At 48.4% G+C, this 18941-nt stretch overlaps 1 protein-coding gene across 1 annotated transcript in view; it reads left to right on the top strand.

Moving 5' to 3' along the window:
• The first annotated feature begins 650 nt into the window (after nt 1-650).
• The window catches only part of LOC128405689 (protein unc-13 homolog A), a 124073-nt gene continuing 105782 nt past the window's right edge, over nt 651-18941 (top strand). Inside the window, exons 1-3 of the mRNA XM_053372559.1 lie at nt 651-909; nt 17228-17257; nt 18019-18118. Of these exons, the coding sequence (XP_053228534.1) occupies nt 888-909; nt 17228-17257; nt 18019-18118 (152 nt within the window). The 5' untranslated portion in view covers nt 651-887. The remainder of the gene's footprint in view (nt 910-17227; nt 17258-18018; nt 18119-18941) is intronic.

The following is an 18941-nucleotide window of genomic DNA, read 5'->3' as shown; positions in this document are numbered from 1 at the left end:
CGGGTCATGTGCCCAGCAGGACTAAACCGCTTCTGGCGTGTGATGGAAACCAGAGTGCGTGGAAACACCATTTACCTTCCCGCTGCAGTGGTACCTATTTATCTACTTGCGCTGGCCTGCTTTCAAACTGCTAGGTTCGAAGCCACCAGGTTTCCCCATATCTCTTGCCCGGGATAAGAGGGTGCTGGAGCTCATCTGGTTAGAGCACCGATAACGCCAAGGTTGTAGGTCTGAGCGTGGCAAGAAGTTGCACCAGATGAACCTCACATGAACCTTCAGACTCTAGGACTCTATGGCCAGATGGGTCTTTGGTTCCTGAAAGCCCTTTCTCCAGGTTTATGAATCAGAAACCGGTTTCACTCAGCTTCCCTTTGGGACACCTGCTTGACCGTTGTAGGGGGCAAAAGTGGGTCTCTTTCGGCCTCGCCCAAGCACAGGGCTTCCTCCTTACGTAACTCTGAGTGGCAAAATTTCGGAAGCGTGTGGAGATCTGCCTGGTTAACGTAGAGGCATTTCAGCAGCATAACTGCGGCCTCTTATAAAGGGTGCCTTTAAGATGTGAAATCTCAGCCCAGATCAGGTGGTCCTTTATAAATCCGCCTCCTTTTTTTTTTTGGTCTTCCTCTCTCCCCCCCCTCCTCTTTCTCTCTTTCATCACCCTGACGTCAGGAGCTGTCCAAAGGCCTTGGTGCTGAAATAAAATGGCTGGCTGCTAGAGAAACCCAAGGAAGGTGGAACAATTCCAGAAGTATGCAATTTCCCAGAAGGCGACGACAACGCGCAGCCTCTCCCAACCCAGGTCCCAGCTGAGAGCCAAATCTGAAAAGCCAGCCTCGCCGAAGGGAAGGTGTAAAAAATTGGCGAGACAGAGAAATTAAGAAAGGACCATGTCTTTGCTTTGTGTTGGAGGTAAGGTGTCTTTAAAAGAAAACCCCAAATCGAGAGTCTATTCCCATTTTATCTCTCCAAATGATTATTTCATATATGGGTTTTAATGTCGGTGTGATCCGGATTAGAAATTAGATTCTCGTGCCTCTGCGAAAACGAAGGCGGGGGGTGCGATTTGACAGCAAAAAGATGGGCGGTTGGTGGGGGGTTTTTTGGGTGGGGGGGAGATGTATTTTTCTGGTGTGATGCGGTGCGTATTCTGCTGTTGTATCCAGGGATATTTGTGTGGAGGGATATATAGCGATGCGTTTTGTGGTTACGGACGCTCCTCGGTGTGTCGGTGGAAGAGGGGAACCTCGTCTCTGGGGCATATTTAAAAGGCAGGCATTTTTCATGAATGGGAGGTGTGTGGCGGAGCCGAGGGTGTGGTACATCTCTGTGTGTGTGGCTGCTGAGAGATGCGCTCCTCCAACCCGGACAATCTCCTCGCTTCGGTTTTACGAGAAAAGCTGATCTGAAGAAGGATCAGGGCTAATTCTCTCATTTTCCTTCCATTTCATCCCTCCAGATGGTTTTTCCCCCCCCCCTCTGATAATTGAGGCGCCGAATTAATCCTCCCCCTGCTGGCGTGGGGGAAGGTGTGAATTTCGCACCTATCCCACACGTTCCCGTTATTACCATTTAAATGGAAATATCGGGGATCCGGGGTCGGTCGCTTGCACCCCCCTCGCTTATTTTCAACGTGTCATTTCCCCCTTTCTCCCTTGCGTGCGTAAAAGGCAGTGCGGTTAAAAGGGATTTAAAAAGCTAACGTATTATCTCTGTGCATGCCTACACCTGGGAAGGTTTTTAAATATATTTCTGTACGGCCAAAGGGGCTGCGTCCGATGCTGGCTGTTGTGGATCAGATCCACTGGGGAGCTCCTAACTAGGTTCTGTTCCGAGTAGGCCCGCTGAAATGGATAGGAGTAAGGAAGATCCATGCCCATGGAAGGGTCTACTCTGAAACTGGCTGGCGTTGGCGGGTCTTCGCTGAGTCGGATTTAGCTGGATCTCTACCTATCCGGAGAAAGGCTGTGGATCTGCGGCTAGGCAATGCTAGTCAGCTGCTGTGAGTCAGTGTTGGAAATACGGAGCTAGATGGACTCAGCGTAAGGCAAGCGTCCTGCGATCCTGTATCTATATTGAGAAGTTCTTGTTCTTAATCTGGTTTTTTGGTGTGTTTTTTTAAAGTTCTGTGAAACACGGATGGGGAACATCTGCCACCCCCAGCCCCCAGTGGTTGTTAAACTCCATCTCCCAGCAACCAGCATGGTCAACGGAGCAGCTCTGTTGGTTAGAGCTTGGTGCTGATAAAAGCCAAAGTTGCAGGTTCGATTCCCTGAATGAGACAGCTGCATATTCCTGCATTGCAGAGAATTGGAATAGATGACCCTTAGGGTGTGTGTGTGGAGATCTCCCCGACCCCTTTCCATTCTCCCATTGGTTCCCACATTAATAATAATAATAATAATAATAATAATAATAATAATAATAATATATTGTTTATACCCCCCTGCCTTTCTGGCTGGGTTTCCCCAGCCACTCTGGGCGGCTCCCAACAGAATATTAAAAGCACAATAAAACATCAAACATTAAAAACTTCCCTTAATAATAATAATAATTTATTATTTATACCCCGCCCATCTGGCTGAGTTTCCCCAGCCACTCTGGGCGGCTTCCAATCAAGTGTTAAAAACTTCCCTAAACAGGGCTGCCTTCAGATGTTTTCTAAAAATCAGGTAGATGTTTATTTCCTTGACATCTGATGGGAGGGCGTTGCACAGGGTGGGTGCCACCACCAAGAAGGCCCTCTGCCTGGTTCCCTGTAACCTTGCTTCTCACATTTTAATTATTATTATTATTCTATTCCACAATAATTTTACTATTTATACCCCCAACTCATCTGCCTGGGTCGTCCCAGCCACTCCAATAGATTCATATATGTAATAACAAAACAATAGAAGACATCTGAAGGCAGCCCTGTTTAGGGAAGCTTTTAATGTTTGATGCATCACTGTATTTTAATTTGTTGAAAGCCGCCCAGAGTGGCTGGGGAAGCCCAGCCAGATGGGCGGGGTATAAAAAAAATATCATTATTAATATTAAACATTTTAAAAGTTGCCTATACAGGGCTGTCTTCAGACGGCTCTGGGGGGCGCGGTTGGATAACTCCATACCCTCAAACATTTCCCTAATGAAAATAGGGACGTCCTTAAGGAAAAGCGGGTTCAAATCAGGAACCGGGACTGTTTCTGTAAATCCTGGGAAACAGGGGCACTTGGAGGGCCTGCAAAGCTGTATATCTCCCATTCGGCTGAAAGCTTTGTAGCTCGATAGCAAATACTATCACAGGCTGTGGTGTGTGAGTGTGTTTTAAGTTTCAGCTCATTTAAAAGAAGGAAGAATTCTGGAAGAGCAATGAAATTCCCTCTATACAAGATTGGATTCAAAAGCTGATGGAATATGCAGAATTAGATGGTTTATCAGAAAAAAATAAAGAATAAATCAAAACAGGGATTTGTTTCAAAATGGGAGGTTTTCAAAGATATTTAAAATATAAATATAGTAGTTTAAACTCGGTTGCAGCATTCGAGTAATAGTTGCAAGGCAGATAAAAGAATTAAGATGTATTAACAAAAAGTTTAATTATGATAAAAGTGTGTTATATGAAATCGAAATATGGAATAGACAGGAGGTTTGGTCTTTAGTGTTAAGACCAATTTATGTCTTATTGTTTAAGAAAATTCTGTGTCTATTGTTCCTGTGTGTAATTTGGTATTTGTGTTTTCTTTTTTTTCTTACTGTATCAATTAAAAAATAAAAGAATTACCCGCTCCACTGTTGATACGCTATTAGATCACCCGGGCCCTGCAAAAGGCTCCCTTGCCCTGCCCAAAGTGCTTGGCTGCAACGCCTTCATTCACAAAAAAAGCAACGGGCCTCTCTTTGGGGTTTGGTTGTCGAAACTGCGAGCGCAGCTACCGGCGCCAGTCTGCTTGGGGAAACTGGCAAGGAGAGGAACCGGAAGGGGGCAGAGACGTCCTATTGGGTTGCAGGCTGCAAACTGGGGCATAGGAAGGAGGGTGGGGTGGGGGGTGATGTCAGCCCCAAGTGTCATCCCTGAGGGGGTCAGCACTTATCACTTACGGGGTCCTCGCCATGGGATCACATTCACCCGGTGCTATACCAGCTTTAAAAAGCATCTTAAAAAGCAGAGACATCACCTTGCCAACAAAGGTCCGTATAGTTCAAGCTCTGGTTTTCCCAGTAGTGATGTATGGAAGTGAGAGCTGGACCATCAAGAAGGCTGATGGCCGAAGAATGGATGCTTTTGAATTCTGGTGCTGGAGGAGACTCTGGAGAGTCCCATGGACTGCAAGAAGATCAAACCTCTCCATTCGGAAGAAAATCAGCCCTGAGTGCTCACTGGAAGGACAGATCGTGAAGCTGAGGCTCCAAGACTTTGGCCACCTCAGGAGAAGAGAAGACTCCCTGGAAAAGACCCTGATGTTGGGAAAGACTGAGGGCACAAGGAGAAGGGGACGACAGAGAACGAGATGGTGGGAAAGTGTTCTCGAAGCTACCAGCATGAGTTTGACCAAAGTGCGGGAGGCAGTGGAAGACAGGAGGGCCTGGCGTGCTCTGGTCCAGGGGGTCACGAAGAGGCGGACACGACTAAACGACTAAACAACAAAAAATACCAGCTGCACTGGCTCCCGGTGGAGTACAGAATCAGGTTCAAGGTGCTGGTTTTAACCTTTAAAGCCCTATACGGCCTAGGACCCTCGTACCTACGGGACCGCCTCTCCTGGTATGTCCCACGGAGGACCTAACGCCCTTCAAACAAAAACATCTTGGTGGTCCCAGGCCACAGGGAGGTTAGGCTGGCCTCAACCAGAGCCAGGGCCTTTTCAGCTGTGGCTCCAATCTGGTGGAACGCTCTGTCCCAAGAGACTAGGGCCCTGTGGGACTTGACATCTTTCCGCAGGGCCTGCAAGACGGAGCTGTTCCACCAGGCCTTTGGCCAAGGCACAGTCTGATCCCCTCCTTCTGTAAACCTCACAGAACTCTAGCCCAATGGTTGCCATTAATTTGATTTTAAACTGCTTTTAAAATGAACTGATTTTAGACTGCTGTGTTACTTTTATTGTTCTTTGCCGCTCTGAGACCGGCTTTGGCTGGATAGGGTGGGGTATAAACAAATTATTATTATTATTATTTATTATTATTATTATTATTATTATTATTATTATTATTTATTAATTATTATTATTATTTATTATTACTATTTTATCACGGGGACTGGCCTGCAGCACATCTGAGCCACATGTCTCTCCTGGGAGTGACGCGTTGGTTCAATGCCCTGTGCTGCCCAAAATGGCAGCATAGGGCTTGTGCCCTCCAGGCAAACTGTGGCCAGCTTGCCGCACCACCTCCCTAGGCAGATCGCCGTGGCGGCCTCTTGCAGTGCCCCCATGCACAGATCACCCCGCCCCCTGCCTCTCCAGGTGCCAGAACAGCTAGCTACGCCCCTGGCTGCAAAATGCCTTCTGGATTGGAAGAACAGAGGCTTCCGCCCTCTCCCCACAACATAGCAGTCCTAGTAAGGTAAAGGTAAAGGGACCCCTGACCATTAGGTCCAGTCGTGACCGACTTTGGGGTTGCGGCGCTCATCTCGCTTTACTGGCCGGGGGAGCCGGCGTACAGCTTCTGGGTCATGTGGCCAGCAGGACTAAGCCACTTCTGGCGAACCAGAGCAGCGCACGGAAACGCCGTTTACCTTCCCGCCGGAGCGGTACCTATTTATCTACTTGAACTTTGATGTGGTTTCGAACTGCTAGGTTGGCAGGAGCAGGGACCGAGCAACGGGAGCTCACCCCGTCATCGCGGGGATTTGAACCGCCGACCAGTCCTAGGCAGCTCCTTTAAACCATGTCAGACCACTAGGCCATCCAGCCATGTCAACATGCTTGGGTTTCAGGCCAAAGCTTGTCACCAGAGCCCTAACCAGGAGATGGATCAGGGACCAAAGCTGGGGCAAGCAGGTACTTTGCTGCTCAGCTGCTGTCCTCCTTCCAAAAGGTAGATCAGGATTCTAGCCCTCATGGATTGGCTTAATAAAGGGCTGTTCTGGTGGGAACAGATGTTATTTGAGCAGAGGAGGCCTGTCCCCTTCTGCGGTTTTGAGCAGTTGGCATTCCGGGTTAAATGAATACGGGGCATGTGTGGTTTGGTGGAAAGGCAAACCGTGGGAATTTGACACTTTTAATTTTACTACTTAAAGAGGCTGCATCCTAATGTTTTAATGTTGTATTTTAATCTTTTTAAACTGTATTTTAATCAACTTGTTTTTATTATTGGTTGTTACTTGCCCTGAGCCCGGTCTTGGCTGGGGAGGGCGGGGTATAAATAAAAATTTATTATTATTATTTCGTCAGATTTGTACACGGCTTGGGCGTAAAGAAAATCCTCAGCGCTGTTCTATGGAAAGGATGAATAAATAAGATTATGGGGGGAAAGGAGCGTTTAAAAGCGATCCTTAAAAAGGTTCAAACAAAAACAAAATCAGCCTAAAAGCAGGTCATCTAAACACCCAGGCAGAAGTCCTAAGGGATGTTCTCCCAGAAATCACATTGCTTGAGGGTTTGTAGAAGCTGCTGAGGTCTGAGTCTGCAAAAAGAAAAAAGTTTAACGATAGTCATCGGCACAAATCTATAAATCAGAAGTGTCCGATGGGGCCAGGCTTGTCAGCCATTCTGGAGACATGTGCTTTCTGGGAACTGTTTATGAATGAATGTCTTTACGGAAGGCTCCTTCTAGAGATTTGGCAGCAGCAGTGATGTAGTCAGTTGCGGCTGTTTCAATGGTCCCCAATTGGTGGAGCCAAGGGTTCGCAGCAGAAAATAATCTTCCTCCGTCTTCCATGAGACAGCCGTTCAGATGTTGGAGAATGACCATCGCATCTCCGCTTTTGCAGGCTAACCATACCCAGTTCTCTCAAAATCTCTGACTTGTTTCCAATAGAACCAGGAACTGTGTGTTTGAGTATCCCTCGTTGCCTTTTTGGGACAGAATCCCCACTCCAAAAAGTTCAACAATCTCCTCTCATGGGTCCGACCCTCCAGGAGAAAACAAGTTTGCTCCATCTTCCATGAGATTTGTTGTTAAGTTGTTTAGTCGTGTCCGACTCTTCATGACCCCCTGGACCAGAGCACGCCAGGCCCTTCTGTCTTCCACTGCCTCTCGCAGTTTGGTCAAACTCATGCTGGTAGCTTCGAGAACACTGTCCCACCATCTCGTCCTCTGTCGTCCCCTTCTCCTTGTGCCCTCCATCTTTCCCAACATCAGGGTCTTTCCCAGGGAGTCTTCTCTTCTCATGAGGTGGCCAAAGTCTTGGAGCCTCAGCTTCAGGATCTGTCCTTCCAGTGAGCACTCAGGGCTGATTTCCTTCCGAATGGAGAGGTTGGATCTTCTTGCAGTCCATGGGACGCTCAAGAGTCTCCTCCAGCACCAGAATTAAAAAGCATCCATTCTTGGGCCATCAGCCTTCTTGATATCCAGCTCTCACTTCCATACGTCACTACTGGGAAAACCATAGCTTGAACTACACGGACCTTTGTTGGCATGGTGATGTCTCTGCTTTTTACTTCCATGGGATAGCCCTTGAGACATTGGAAGATGGCTCTCCTATCAGTCTCTTTTCCAGCCTAAACATACCCAGCTCCTTCAACCGTTCCTCATCAGGCTTGGCTGCCAGGCCCTTGATCATCGCCTAATATGAATTTGACCAAACTGCGGGAGGCAGTGGAAGACAGGAGTGCCTGGCGTGCTTTGGTCTATAGGGTCACGAAGAGTCGGACATGACTAAATGACTAAACATTCTGCATGGACTGGTTTCATGGCCACATGTGCAAATGGCTTGAGATACCTATTAGGCCCATCAATTGCCATATAGCATATACAGGTGAAACTCCAAAAATTAGAATATCATTGAAAAGTTCCTTGATTTCAGGAATTCAACTTGAAAGGTGAAACTAATAGATGAGACAGACTCGTGACATGCAAAGCGAGATATGTCAAGCCTTGATTTGTGATAATTGCCATGATCATGGCGTACAGCTGGTGAAAACCTCAAACTAACCATCTCAGAAAATTAGAATATTCAAGGAAATCAGCAAAACAAGGATTGCAAATCGAGCAAGATTGGACCTCTGAGAAGTAGAAGCAGATCTCGCTTTGGATGTCACGAGTCGATCTCATCTATTAGTTTCACCATTCAAGCTGAATTCCTGAAATCAATGAACTTTTCCACAATATTCTAATTTTTCGAGTTTCACCTGTATTCAACACACACAAAAACAGCGACAATTTGTTGTTGACAGCTGGACATATAAAGGGCCCCATTACCTTCAGTATCTGAGGGCCTCATCAAACCTAAATCTGGCCCTGACCATGTGTGTTTGAACCTTGTTGCAACAACAAAGATCAGGTCTACTGACCACCGATTTGTTTCTTCACTTGGCTGGAGATTCCTCCTTTGGCTGGTCAGGAGAGTGGCAAACCCGACGAGCTGGACAGTGGAGTAAACCTGTGCCCAGAATTTTCCCATAACATCTGGATTATCAGTGCCCTTACTCTGGGTGCCGGTCTCCTAAAAGGAGGGTGCTGGATTGGGGTGTAAGTTCTCTTCCTTCTCCTGCCTCTGAAACGAATCTGCTATTTCTGGCACCGAGCCTAAAACTGACACTGCTGGAAAATCAGACTTGCTGAGAGCTGTTAATTGTAAGGCCCGGCTGACGGTACACAAGCTTGCAAGGATTTGTGATGTGTGGTGAAAGTGGGGAGAAATAAATAGAACTCTCCTTTGCAGCTGCCTCCTGCATTTTTTAAAATTAGGGCATCGCCCCCACTCCTCAAGATGCAGAGGCACGCAGCTGAAATCTCAGCATTGTCTCCCGCCTCGAACGACACACATGGAAAAGGTGTGGTTCGTTTTTTTGGGAAAGGGAAGGTCTGAAGGAGGAGCGGACGTGGCTCCAGCCTCTAGAATTGGCAGGGGAAGAATTCGTAGATTCATCAAACCCCCAAAGGGACTCATGAGGGTCATCTAGTCCAACCCCCCTTTGCAATGCAGGAATCGCAGCTGGAGAATCTCTGACAGACGGCCATCAAATCTCCACTTCAAAACCGCCAAGGACGGAAAGCCAGCCGTCTCCCAAACAAGTCTGTTTCACTGTTGAACGTTGACAAGCTGGAAGGTGGGTCCAGAAGGGTGACCAAGATGGTCGAGGGCAGGATTCAGCAAACTTTTTCAGCAGGGGGCCGGTCCACTGTCCCCCAGACCTTGTGGGGGGCCGGACTATATTTTGAAAATAAATGAATTCCAATGCCCCACAAATAACCCAAAGATGCATTTTAAATAAAAGCACACATTCTTCTCATGTAAAAACATGCTGATTCCTGGACCGTCCGCGGGGCGGATTGAGAAGGCGATTGGGCCAGATCCAGCCCCTGGGCCTTAGTTTGCCTGCCCATGGTCAAGGGTCTGGAAACCAAGCCTGATGAGGAACGGTTGAAGGATCTGTGTATGTTTAGCCTGGAAAAGAGGAGATAGGAGAGGCATTTTCAAATATCACATGGAAGAAGGAGCAAGCTTGTTTTCTCCTGCTCTGAAGGGCAGGACTCGAACCCATGGCTTCAAGTTGCAACAAAATATTAAAAATACATTAAAACATCAAACATTTAAAAGCTTCCCTAAACAGGGTTGCCTTCAGATGTCTTCTAAAAGTCAGTTGTTTATTTCCTTGACATCTGACAGGAGGGCGTTCCACAGGGCGGGCGCCACCACCGAGAAGGCCCTCTGCCTGGTTCCCTGTAACTTGGCTTCTCGCAGGGAGGGAACTGCCAGAAGGCCCTCAGAGATGGACCTTAATGTCTGGGTTGAACAATACTATGATCAATTCAGACTTCTGGTCCATTTTTCAAAGCATTTCCTAGCCTTATCTGGGGGTGCCAAGACTCGAACCCAGGGCGTTCTGCATGCATTGGTGGACGCTCCAACACAGCCTATTGCTGGATTAAATGTACCCCTGATGTACAATTTTAGAAATCTACCAAATGAAACGACGGAGACTTATTCCCCATGCGTCGTTCCCTCTGTCAGCGGGCAAGAGTTCAGAATTTGGGGGGAGAAACTGGGGTGCCCCATTGATCCCTGAAGGCACCGCTCCCTGTCAGATATATTGGTGCCGCAACCATTAAGCTTAGATCAGAAACCCCAAGCCAGCCCCATTCCTTCTGTTCCTCATTTCAATAGGTGGATGTTTCACATGACAATTTGTTCCAAGCTTAAAATGGATCTAACATTTCCCTGCCAGGCAATTTTGGCTTTGAAATCTACCCAGCTATTGTTAAGCAGAGTGGGCGAGTTGCTGATAATAATAGCTGGCCCGGCATGAAAAGACCAGGAAAGGTTTCAGGGGGTTAAACACATACAGCCTGTTCAAGCTTTATATTATTTTCTATTTGATTGGGAACCGCCAGAAGGCCCTCGGTGCTGGACATCAGTGTCCGGGCTGAACGATGGGGGTGGAGACACTCCTTTGGGTATACTGGGCCATTTAGGGCTTTCAAGGTCAGCACCAACACTTTGAATTGTGCTCGGAAACGTACTGGGAGCCAATGTAGGTCTTTCAGGACTGATATTATATGGTCTCAGCGGCCACTCCCAGTCCCCAGTCTGGCTGCCGCATTCTGGATTAGTTGTAGTTTCTGGGTCACCTTCAAAGGTAGCCCCACGGAGAGTGCATTGCAGTAGTCCAAGCGGGAGATAACCAGAGCATGCACCACTCTGGCCAGACAGTCTGCGGGCAGGGAGGGTCTTATCCTGCGTACCAGATGGAGCTGCCCTGGACACAGAATTGACCTGCACCTCCATGGACAGCTGTGAGTCCAAAATGACTCCCAGGCTGTGCGACCTCTGCCTGGCTCCCTGCACAACCTCTCTTCTCGCAGGGAGTGGACCGCCAGAAAGCCCTTGGAGCTGAACCCCGGTGTCCAGGCTGAACAATGGGGTTGGAGACACTCCTTCAGGTATACTGGGCCAAGGCCTTTTGGGGCTTTCAAGGTCAGCACCAACACTTTGAATTGTGCTCAGAAACGCCCTGAGAGCCAATGTAGGTCTTTCAGGACTGGTGTTATATGGTCTTGGTGGCCGCTCCCAGTCCCCAGTTGCATTCTGGATTAGTTGTAGTTTCCGGGTCACCTTCAAAGGTGGCCCCACAGAGAACGCATTGCAGTAGTCCAAGCGGGAAATAACCAGAGCATGCACCACTCTGGCCAGACAGTCCACTTAGCATCATAGAGTTGAAAGGGACAGCGAGGGTCCTCTAGTCCAACCCTCTACAACGCAAGAATTTGCCGTCGTCCTATCCGGGGGACTGAACTTGCAACCTTGGCGTTATCAGTACCACACTCTAACCAACTGAGCTATCCAGATTTGCCAACTGAGGTTGATGGAACGGTCCTTTAACTGGCCTGAACAGACCAGCCTCTGTTGACAGCTGGGCTTCTCCAGTTGACTGTTCTTGGGAAACAGAAGGATTCTGAGACCCAGGTATGGCAGATATTTTGCAATCTGAGCTTCCAGAGAGATAGATCCCTACCACATTTTTGTGGGGCTTCATGAAATGGCCTCGTGTCCTCTCGCTTCTAAGTACAGAGAGAGAGAGAGAGAGAGAGAGAGAGAGAGAGAGAGAGAGAGAGAGTGTCGGCAGCCACATGCCATCTGGAATTGAAAAGCGAGGAGGAGATTAAAAATAGTTCCGTTAAATGTGAAGTCTTTAAGAGGCAGAATCTAGCAGAGAAGTGAATAAAGGAGCTTTCACAGTAGCAGCAAGAGAGGGAGGGAGAGGAATAAGAACATTTTGGTGGGTTTTTTATTTTATTTTAAAACACTTCTATCCCACTGTTCTTCCAAGCAATGGTGCAGTGAGCAGACCTCTTCAAAATTGAATTAAACCCATTTTCTGTGGCGTACTGGGGTGCCTTGAAGGATGCTCAGTTGAAAAGTGTCCCTGGATTCATCAAAAAAAAATCTGATAACCTCACCCCAAATTCCATCTCTTCCGGTAGATCCTGCCAGATTTCTGGAAGGGCCTCTTGCGTTGTGTGAAAGGCAGAGAAACTCAGGGAAAGGGAATAAACGCTTGTGTAGATGCAGCCCTGATCTAACCTAATTTGCACCCATCTCAACCAATCCGGTATCTTTGCATCGAACTCAATCTCTCTGAACCTATCAAAATTCGCCCACATCTATCTAATCTGACCTGCCTCCACCTAATCAAATCTGCCTACCTGTATTTAATCAGATCTAGCATATCTCTACGGGACGCGGGTGGTGCTGTGGGTTAAACCACAGAGCCTAGGACTTGCTGATCAGAAGGTCGGTGGTTCGAATCCCCGCAATGACGGGGTGAGCTCCCGTTGCTCGGTCCCTGCTCCTGCCCACCTAGCAGTTCGAAAGCACGTCAAAGTGCAAGTAGATAAATAGGTACCGCTCCGGCGGGAAGGTAAACGGCGTTTCCGTGCGCTGCTCTGGTTCGCCAAAAGCGGCTTAGTCCTGCTGGCCACATGACCCAGAAGCTGTACGCCGGCTCCCTCAGCCAGTAAAGCGAGATGAGTGCCGCAACCCCAGAGTCGGCCACGACTGGACCTAAGGGTCAGGGGTCCCTTTACCTTTACCTTATAGCATATCTCTCTGCACCTGGTTTTTTTTGCAAATCCCTCTCCTTCTCCTGTCTCCAAGAAAAACAACACACCTACATCACACCCACTCTCCTCCTGCAATTGTTTAACTCTCCCCTTCACACAACCCACATTACATGACCTGTAGTAATGACCAGTTCCACGTGTTCCATCTCTTTACCATTCCAGAGTTGGACTCTGTGCCAGCTTCTGTTCCTCCCAAATTCTGGTGAGCTCAGAGAATTCCCAAAGCAATTCTCTTTAACCCCCACCCGGCCCCAAATAAACCCATTTGAATTATTTAATTTAATATATATCATTATCTAAATTTAATATATATCATTATCATCCCAGTAGTGATGTATGGAAGTGAGAGCTGGACCATAAAGAAGGCTGATCGCCAAAGAATGGATGCTTTTGGATTCTGGTGCTGGAGGAGACTCTTGAGAGTCCCATGGACTGCAAGAAGATCCAACCTCTCCATTCGGAAGGAAATCAGCCCTGAGTGCTCACTGGAAGGACAGATCCCGAAGCTGAGGCTCCAAGACTTTGGCCACCTCATGAGAAGAGAAGACTCCCTGGAAAAGACCCTGATGTTGGGAAAGATGGAGGGCACAAGGAGAAGGGGACGACAGAGGATGAGATGGCGGGACAGTGTTCTCAAAGCTACTAGCATGAGTTTGACCAAACTGCGGGAGGCAGTGGAAGACAGGAGGGCCTGGCGTGCTCTGGTCCAGGGGGTCACGAAGAGTCGGACACGACTAAATGACTAAACAACAACAACATCTAAAAGGGAGTGTGCGTGCTGTAAGACCATTAAGTTCAGACGTGAGAAAGGTCCTCGTGGCACCCCATGGGGCAAACATTGGCACCTCCCTTAAATCGCAGTGGTCGGGAGCTGTGCCAGGAGTTGGTGATATTTCTTGATGCGGGCAGAATGATATCTCGTCAAGTCAACAGAGACGGCAGCAGAGACAGGACACCTGTTCCGTGGGTGGCTCCATATTTTGCTCAGCACCCAGTGTGTTGTGTGTTTTTTTTGCTCCAGCCTCCTTCCTCTTCTCTGGAAGGAGACGAGCCTGGAAAAGCAACAAGAATGTTTTCTGGCCTTCTGGAATTGAAACCATTCTGTACGTACCAGCGTCCTAGTCGAATCTGGAGCCTCGTGGAGGAAGGCAGGTTGAGGCGAATCAGCACCACGGAGAGCTCCGGCTGAGCCACTTGCACAAAGGCACCAAGGCATGGGCCATTTTAGTGGTCCCTGCTATCATACTGGTTGCATTGTGGCATTGGTGTAACACCCCCAAGACCTCTTGAGGGCCTCCTATTTCTATCTCGGGGGTCCTGTCCTACACCTGCCCATCATCACAGTTGTGTCGGCTCAAGGCTGATGGAGTCTTAAGGCTGGGAGTGGGAAGCTTTGCAAACTGGTCTGTTCGGGTGGCTAAGGAGCTGCCCCATTAAGCTCAGTCTGCCTACAGCCAGCCCCCCACCTCTTGTAGTCTCATTGCTGAGCCACAAGCGCAGAGCTCAGGGACAGGAGTCCCTGTGCTGGTCCTGTGGGATAACCGTGAGGTGAGCTCCGAGTCCAGTCCGAGGTCGAGGGTGCAGTATGGAGGCAGTCTGTCAAAGCTTGAAGCTTTGGCTCCCCAAGGCAGGGAGTCGGGCGAGGTCAGAAGATCCAGCAGGACAGGGTGCAGGCAGGAACTGGCAACCAACAGCGTTGCTCCCGCAACTTGGGACTGGGGCTGGCTGGCTTTTATCTGCCCCGAGGCATAGGGCGGCCCCGGTCCACAGGTGACTCGCCTCTCCTGGCCTGGAGCCGAGCCCTCCTCCTGCGGGAACTTAGTTCCCTCCGCCTCTCTGCCCTGAGCCTCTACAGCTCAGGAGAGGCTGGAGGGTTCCCGGACCCAGAGGCAACCTCCGCTTCCTCTGACGGGGCTGAGAGTGGAGCACCTGCAGGCCATGGGTCCTCCATCACCTCAGGAGCCAGAGCAGACTCACCTGAGGATCCAGCACAGGTGAGGACCCTTCAGGCTCAAGCCCCAGCCCCGGCTCAGCTGGTTCTGGAGGCGGGGACTCCTGTGCAGGCTGGGATTCCTCAGGTTCAGCCTCCGAGTCTGAATCCCAGGCCATCACAGTCCCTCTTGCAGGGAAGGAACTGTCAGAAGGCCCTTGGAGCTGGACCTCAGGCTGAACGATGGGGGTGGAGATGCTCCTTCGGGGATACCGGGCCGAGGCCATTTAGAGGTTTAAATGTCAGCACCAAGCCTTTGAATTGTGCTTGGAAATATACTGGGAGCCAATGTAGGTCTTTCAGGACAGGTGTTATGTGGTCTTTGTGGCCACTCCCAGTCACCAGTCTAGCTTCCGCATTCTGGATAAATTGCGTAGGCACCAGTGAAAGGCACCTATGAGGCTGCTGGCCGTGGTTCCATGGACCTTGGTACTGTGGGCTCTAGTTTATTCATTCATTCATGATTCCAATAACTCACCCTTCCTCCCATCTGGAGCTCAGGGTGGCTAATGGCTGGCAGGTTGAACAATCATACGCAACAGCACATTGTTGAAACCACAAGCTCCTAACAGCAACAATTCAGCAGCGAATAATGTCAGGAAAACCACAGCTAAAAATAGTTCCCTCTCCCCCCCCCCCCACTTTATACAAATGCCTGTCTAGTAAAAAAAATAAATTAAAACCTCTGGCTGCCGAGTGAGTCGCTTGGTCTAAGGTAGCACAATGGACAGCTCCCAAGGCAGCAAAGTGTTTCAGAACCATGGAGAGCTCTGAGTGAGACACTTCTCTCTATCAAAAAACCAACAACACCCAGCTGGAATTTGAACCCTGGTCTTCCACGCTACAAATGCCTCATGACATTAGCTGGGTTGCAAAAAATAATAGTAATTCTTACTTCAGTGTAAAGATCACCGCCAGTTGCTGCTGCTTCCTTTTTAAAAAAGGGAGTCTTTTTATATATGTGTCCAGAAATTAGTTGCCTTATATTGTGCATTTTATTTCGTTGGTCTGAGGCTGTAGTGGTTAATTCATTCAAAAGCGAGACGGAGTTGACAGCGTTCCAGAAGATGCGAGAGGAAAGAAAAAGCTGGTTCAAACCAGTTCTGAGCCATTCAGGAGCGGAGGAGTTCAAGTGCGATGGAGAATCCATCTTCCCACATGTTCCCCTCATTGCCCAGAGGCTCCGCGGCAATGCAAAATGCAATGTCACTCTGACGGCTCAGAAGTAGGTCACTAGATTTCTGGGAGCGAGGGAAATGGATTTAACCCAGTCCCTTAGCCAGCCGAGAATTAGGGCAAATAAACAGAGGAAGGAAGATCTGCCGGGTTCCTTTAAGACAGCGATGGGCCGATCAATTGTTCCACTTTCTTCTTTTAATCTTCTATGAATGGGAGAAGGCGTCACCTTCAAAACACATCAGAGAAAATGTTGGTGAAATTCCCAGGGATGGGATGCAGAGAGGCTCCAGCTTGTGTTGGGTGCTGCGAGTGCCCTTGCTTATACAGTCATACCTCAGAAGTTGAACGGAATCCATTCCAGAAGTCCGTTCCACTTCCAAAACGTTCGGAAACCAAAGCGCTTGGTCTAAGGTAGCACAATGGACAGCGCCCAAGGTAGCAAGGCAGGGGGAGCTTTTCAGCACCATGGAGAGCTCTGAGTGAGACACCTCTCCCTATGAAAAAAAAGATTCTACCTTAGAATGCTCTGATGGTGTTTCCTGCTTGGCAGGGGGTTGGACTCGATGGCCCTTGTGGTCTCTTCCAACTCTATGATTCTATGATTCTATGATTCTAGAATGTGCTACCTTAGACCAAAGCTCCTTCAGCCAATCAGAAGAGCCCGACGTTCGGCTTCCAAAAATCGTTCAAAAACCGGAACACTCACTTCCGGGTTTTCGGCGTTTGGGAACCAAGGTGTTTGAGAATCAAGGTACCACTGTGATAATAATATTAATAATAATAATAATAATAATAATTTATATCCCGCCCTCCCCAGCCGAAGCCGGGCTCAGAGCGGCTAACAACAGTAAAATGATAAAACATTCTAAAATCATTATTAAATCAATTCAAAACAGATTAATGGCAAGCATTGGGCTAGAGTTCTGTGAGGATTGCCAAAGGAGGGGGTCAGGCTGTGCCCTGGCCAAAGGCCAGGTGGAACAGCTCTGTCTTGCAGATCCTGCGGAAAGATGTCAAGTCCCGCAGGGCCCTGGTCTCTTGTGGCAGAGCGTTCCACCAGATCGGGACCACGGCTGAAAAAGCCCTGGCTCTGGTTGAGGCCAGCCTAACCTCTCTGTGGCCTTTGACCTCCAAGATGTTTTTGTTTGAAGACCGTAAGTTCCTCTGTGGGGCATACCAGGAGAGGCGGTCCCATAGGTATACTGGATATGCTTTATGTATGGTTCTGTTTACGTGGTCATGCGCTAGTTTGTACATATATTTATGATAAATCAATTTTAAAATCAAGTGAAAGAAAAAGAGAGCACATATTGGATAGTACAACTAACCCTTCTGCTTTCTCCTTTTCCCTTCCAGTCAAGAAAGCCAAATTTGACGGCCCCCAAGGTGAGTCTTTCCTCTTCTCCTTGCTGTACCCGGGGAGTCATGTGACTGTTGAGAATGACTAACCATTGCCCCCAGGGACGCGGGTGGCGCTGTGAGTTAAACCACAGAGCCTAGGGCTTGCTGATCAGAAGGTCGGCAGTTCGAATCCCCGCGACGGGGTGAGCTCCTGTTGCTCGGTCCCTGCTCCTGCCAACCTAGCAGTTCGAAAGCACGTCAAAGCGCAAGTAGATAAATAGGTACCGCTCCGGCGGGAAGGTAAACAGCGTTTCCGTCCGCTGCTCTGGTTCACCAGAAGCGGCTTAGTCCTGCTGGCCACATGACCCGGAAGCTGTACGCCAGCTCCCTCGGCCAGTAAAGCGAGATGAGCGCCGCAACCCCAGAGTCGGCCACGACTGGACCTAATGGTCAGGGGTCTCTTTACCTTTAACCATTGCCCCCGCTTTGAGAGACTTGTTGCTGCGGCTTAGAGCAACCAATCGTTGGCTCGTCCAAGCCAGGACGCAATATCAGAGGGTATTCCTGTCTTCCCGTGTACTTTCTTTGAACAATAAGCTCTACCTTGTCAGAACAACCTATCCAGATCAGGGCCATCTTAAGCATATCCGGCACTGTGGTGCAAAGATCCCTCAGGCCCTCCCCACTTTCCCACTGTTGGGGCTGTTTTTCATTCAGACAAAGGGCTTTTCTCTGACAGACATCGGTTCTCTTCTCTCTCTCCACCTATCCTATTCTGTGTGCCCCCCCCTCTCCTCCCCGTACAGAAAAATTCAACACGTACGTCACCCTCAAAGTCCAGAATGTGAAGAGCACGACGATAGCGGTGCGAGGAAATCTTCCATGCTGGGAGCAAGACTTCATGTTGTAAGTGGAACTGCTCTCTAGCGCTCATTCGGAACAAACAGCAATCTGGGTTTCTGGCTGTTTCTTGCTGTTGATTCTGGTTTGAAGCTCAATAGTGAGTCTCCTTGACAAAGGAGAAGGGAAAGCGTGGACAAGGAGCCTTCAGTCCGCCTATTGATTTTGCTTGGATAAATACAATATTTGGAATGAGTTTATACAAAATCCCGTAGGCTATTCATATTTACATATGTATTAGGCTAATAATATCAATGTATGGGTTAAGGTATTTTTCGTGTGTGTGTGTGTTTTCATTCTTTCTCTACACATTTTGGTGCTTTTTATTTTTATTTTTATTTATATCACTTTATTTCTTTATAATTGAAAACTTTCCCATAAAATATGACTTTTAGAAGACATCTGAAGGCAGGTCTGTTTAGGGAAGTTTTTACGCTTGGTGTTTTATTGCGATTTTAATATTCTGTTGGGAGCCCTTTAGAGATTTTTCAACAAATTTGGTGGACTTTGCTAAAACCGAACCAATTCATTTCAAACACTCAGAGGAGAGCAGCAGTGCCGAATTTATGTATAAGCTAAACAAGCTCTAGCTTAGGGCCCCACTCTCTTGGGGCCCCCAAAAAAATTAAAGGGGAAAAAACCCCTGGATGTACATTTCCAAAATATAAGATAAAAAACAAATGAAATAAAACCTACATCCAGCAACTGTGTTTTGTGTTGTGTAGGCTCCTGTGATGTAAGTCATGGGCCCTGCCTGCTCCCTAAAATATCCCTGGTTTTCTCCTTTCTATATATAGGGTGCCTACATTCTGCATGGACTGGTTGCACG

This window comes from Podarcis raffonei, chromosome 18 (genome assembly GCF_027172205.1).
Source record: "Podarcis raffonei isolate rPodRaf1 chromosome 18, rPodRaf1.pri, whole genome shotgun sequence".
Taxonomy (NCBI): domain Eukaryota; kingdom Metazoa; phylum Chordata; class Lepidosauria; order Squamata; family Lacertidae; genus Podarcis; species Podarcis raffonei.
The sequence above is the reverse complement of the archived record's forward strand: the minus strand, read 5'-3'. Positions and strand labels throughout refer to the sequence as shown.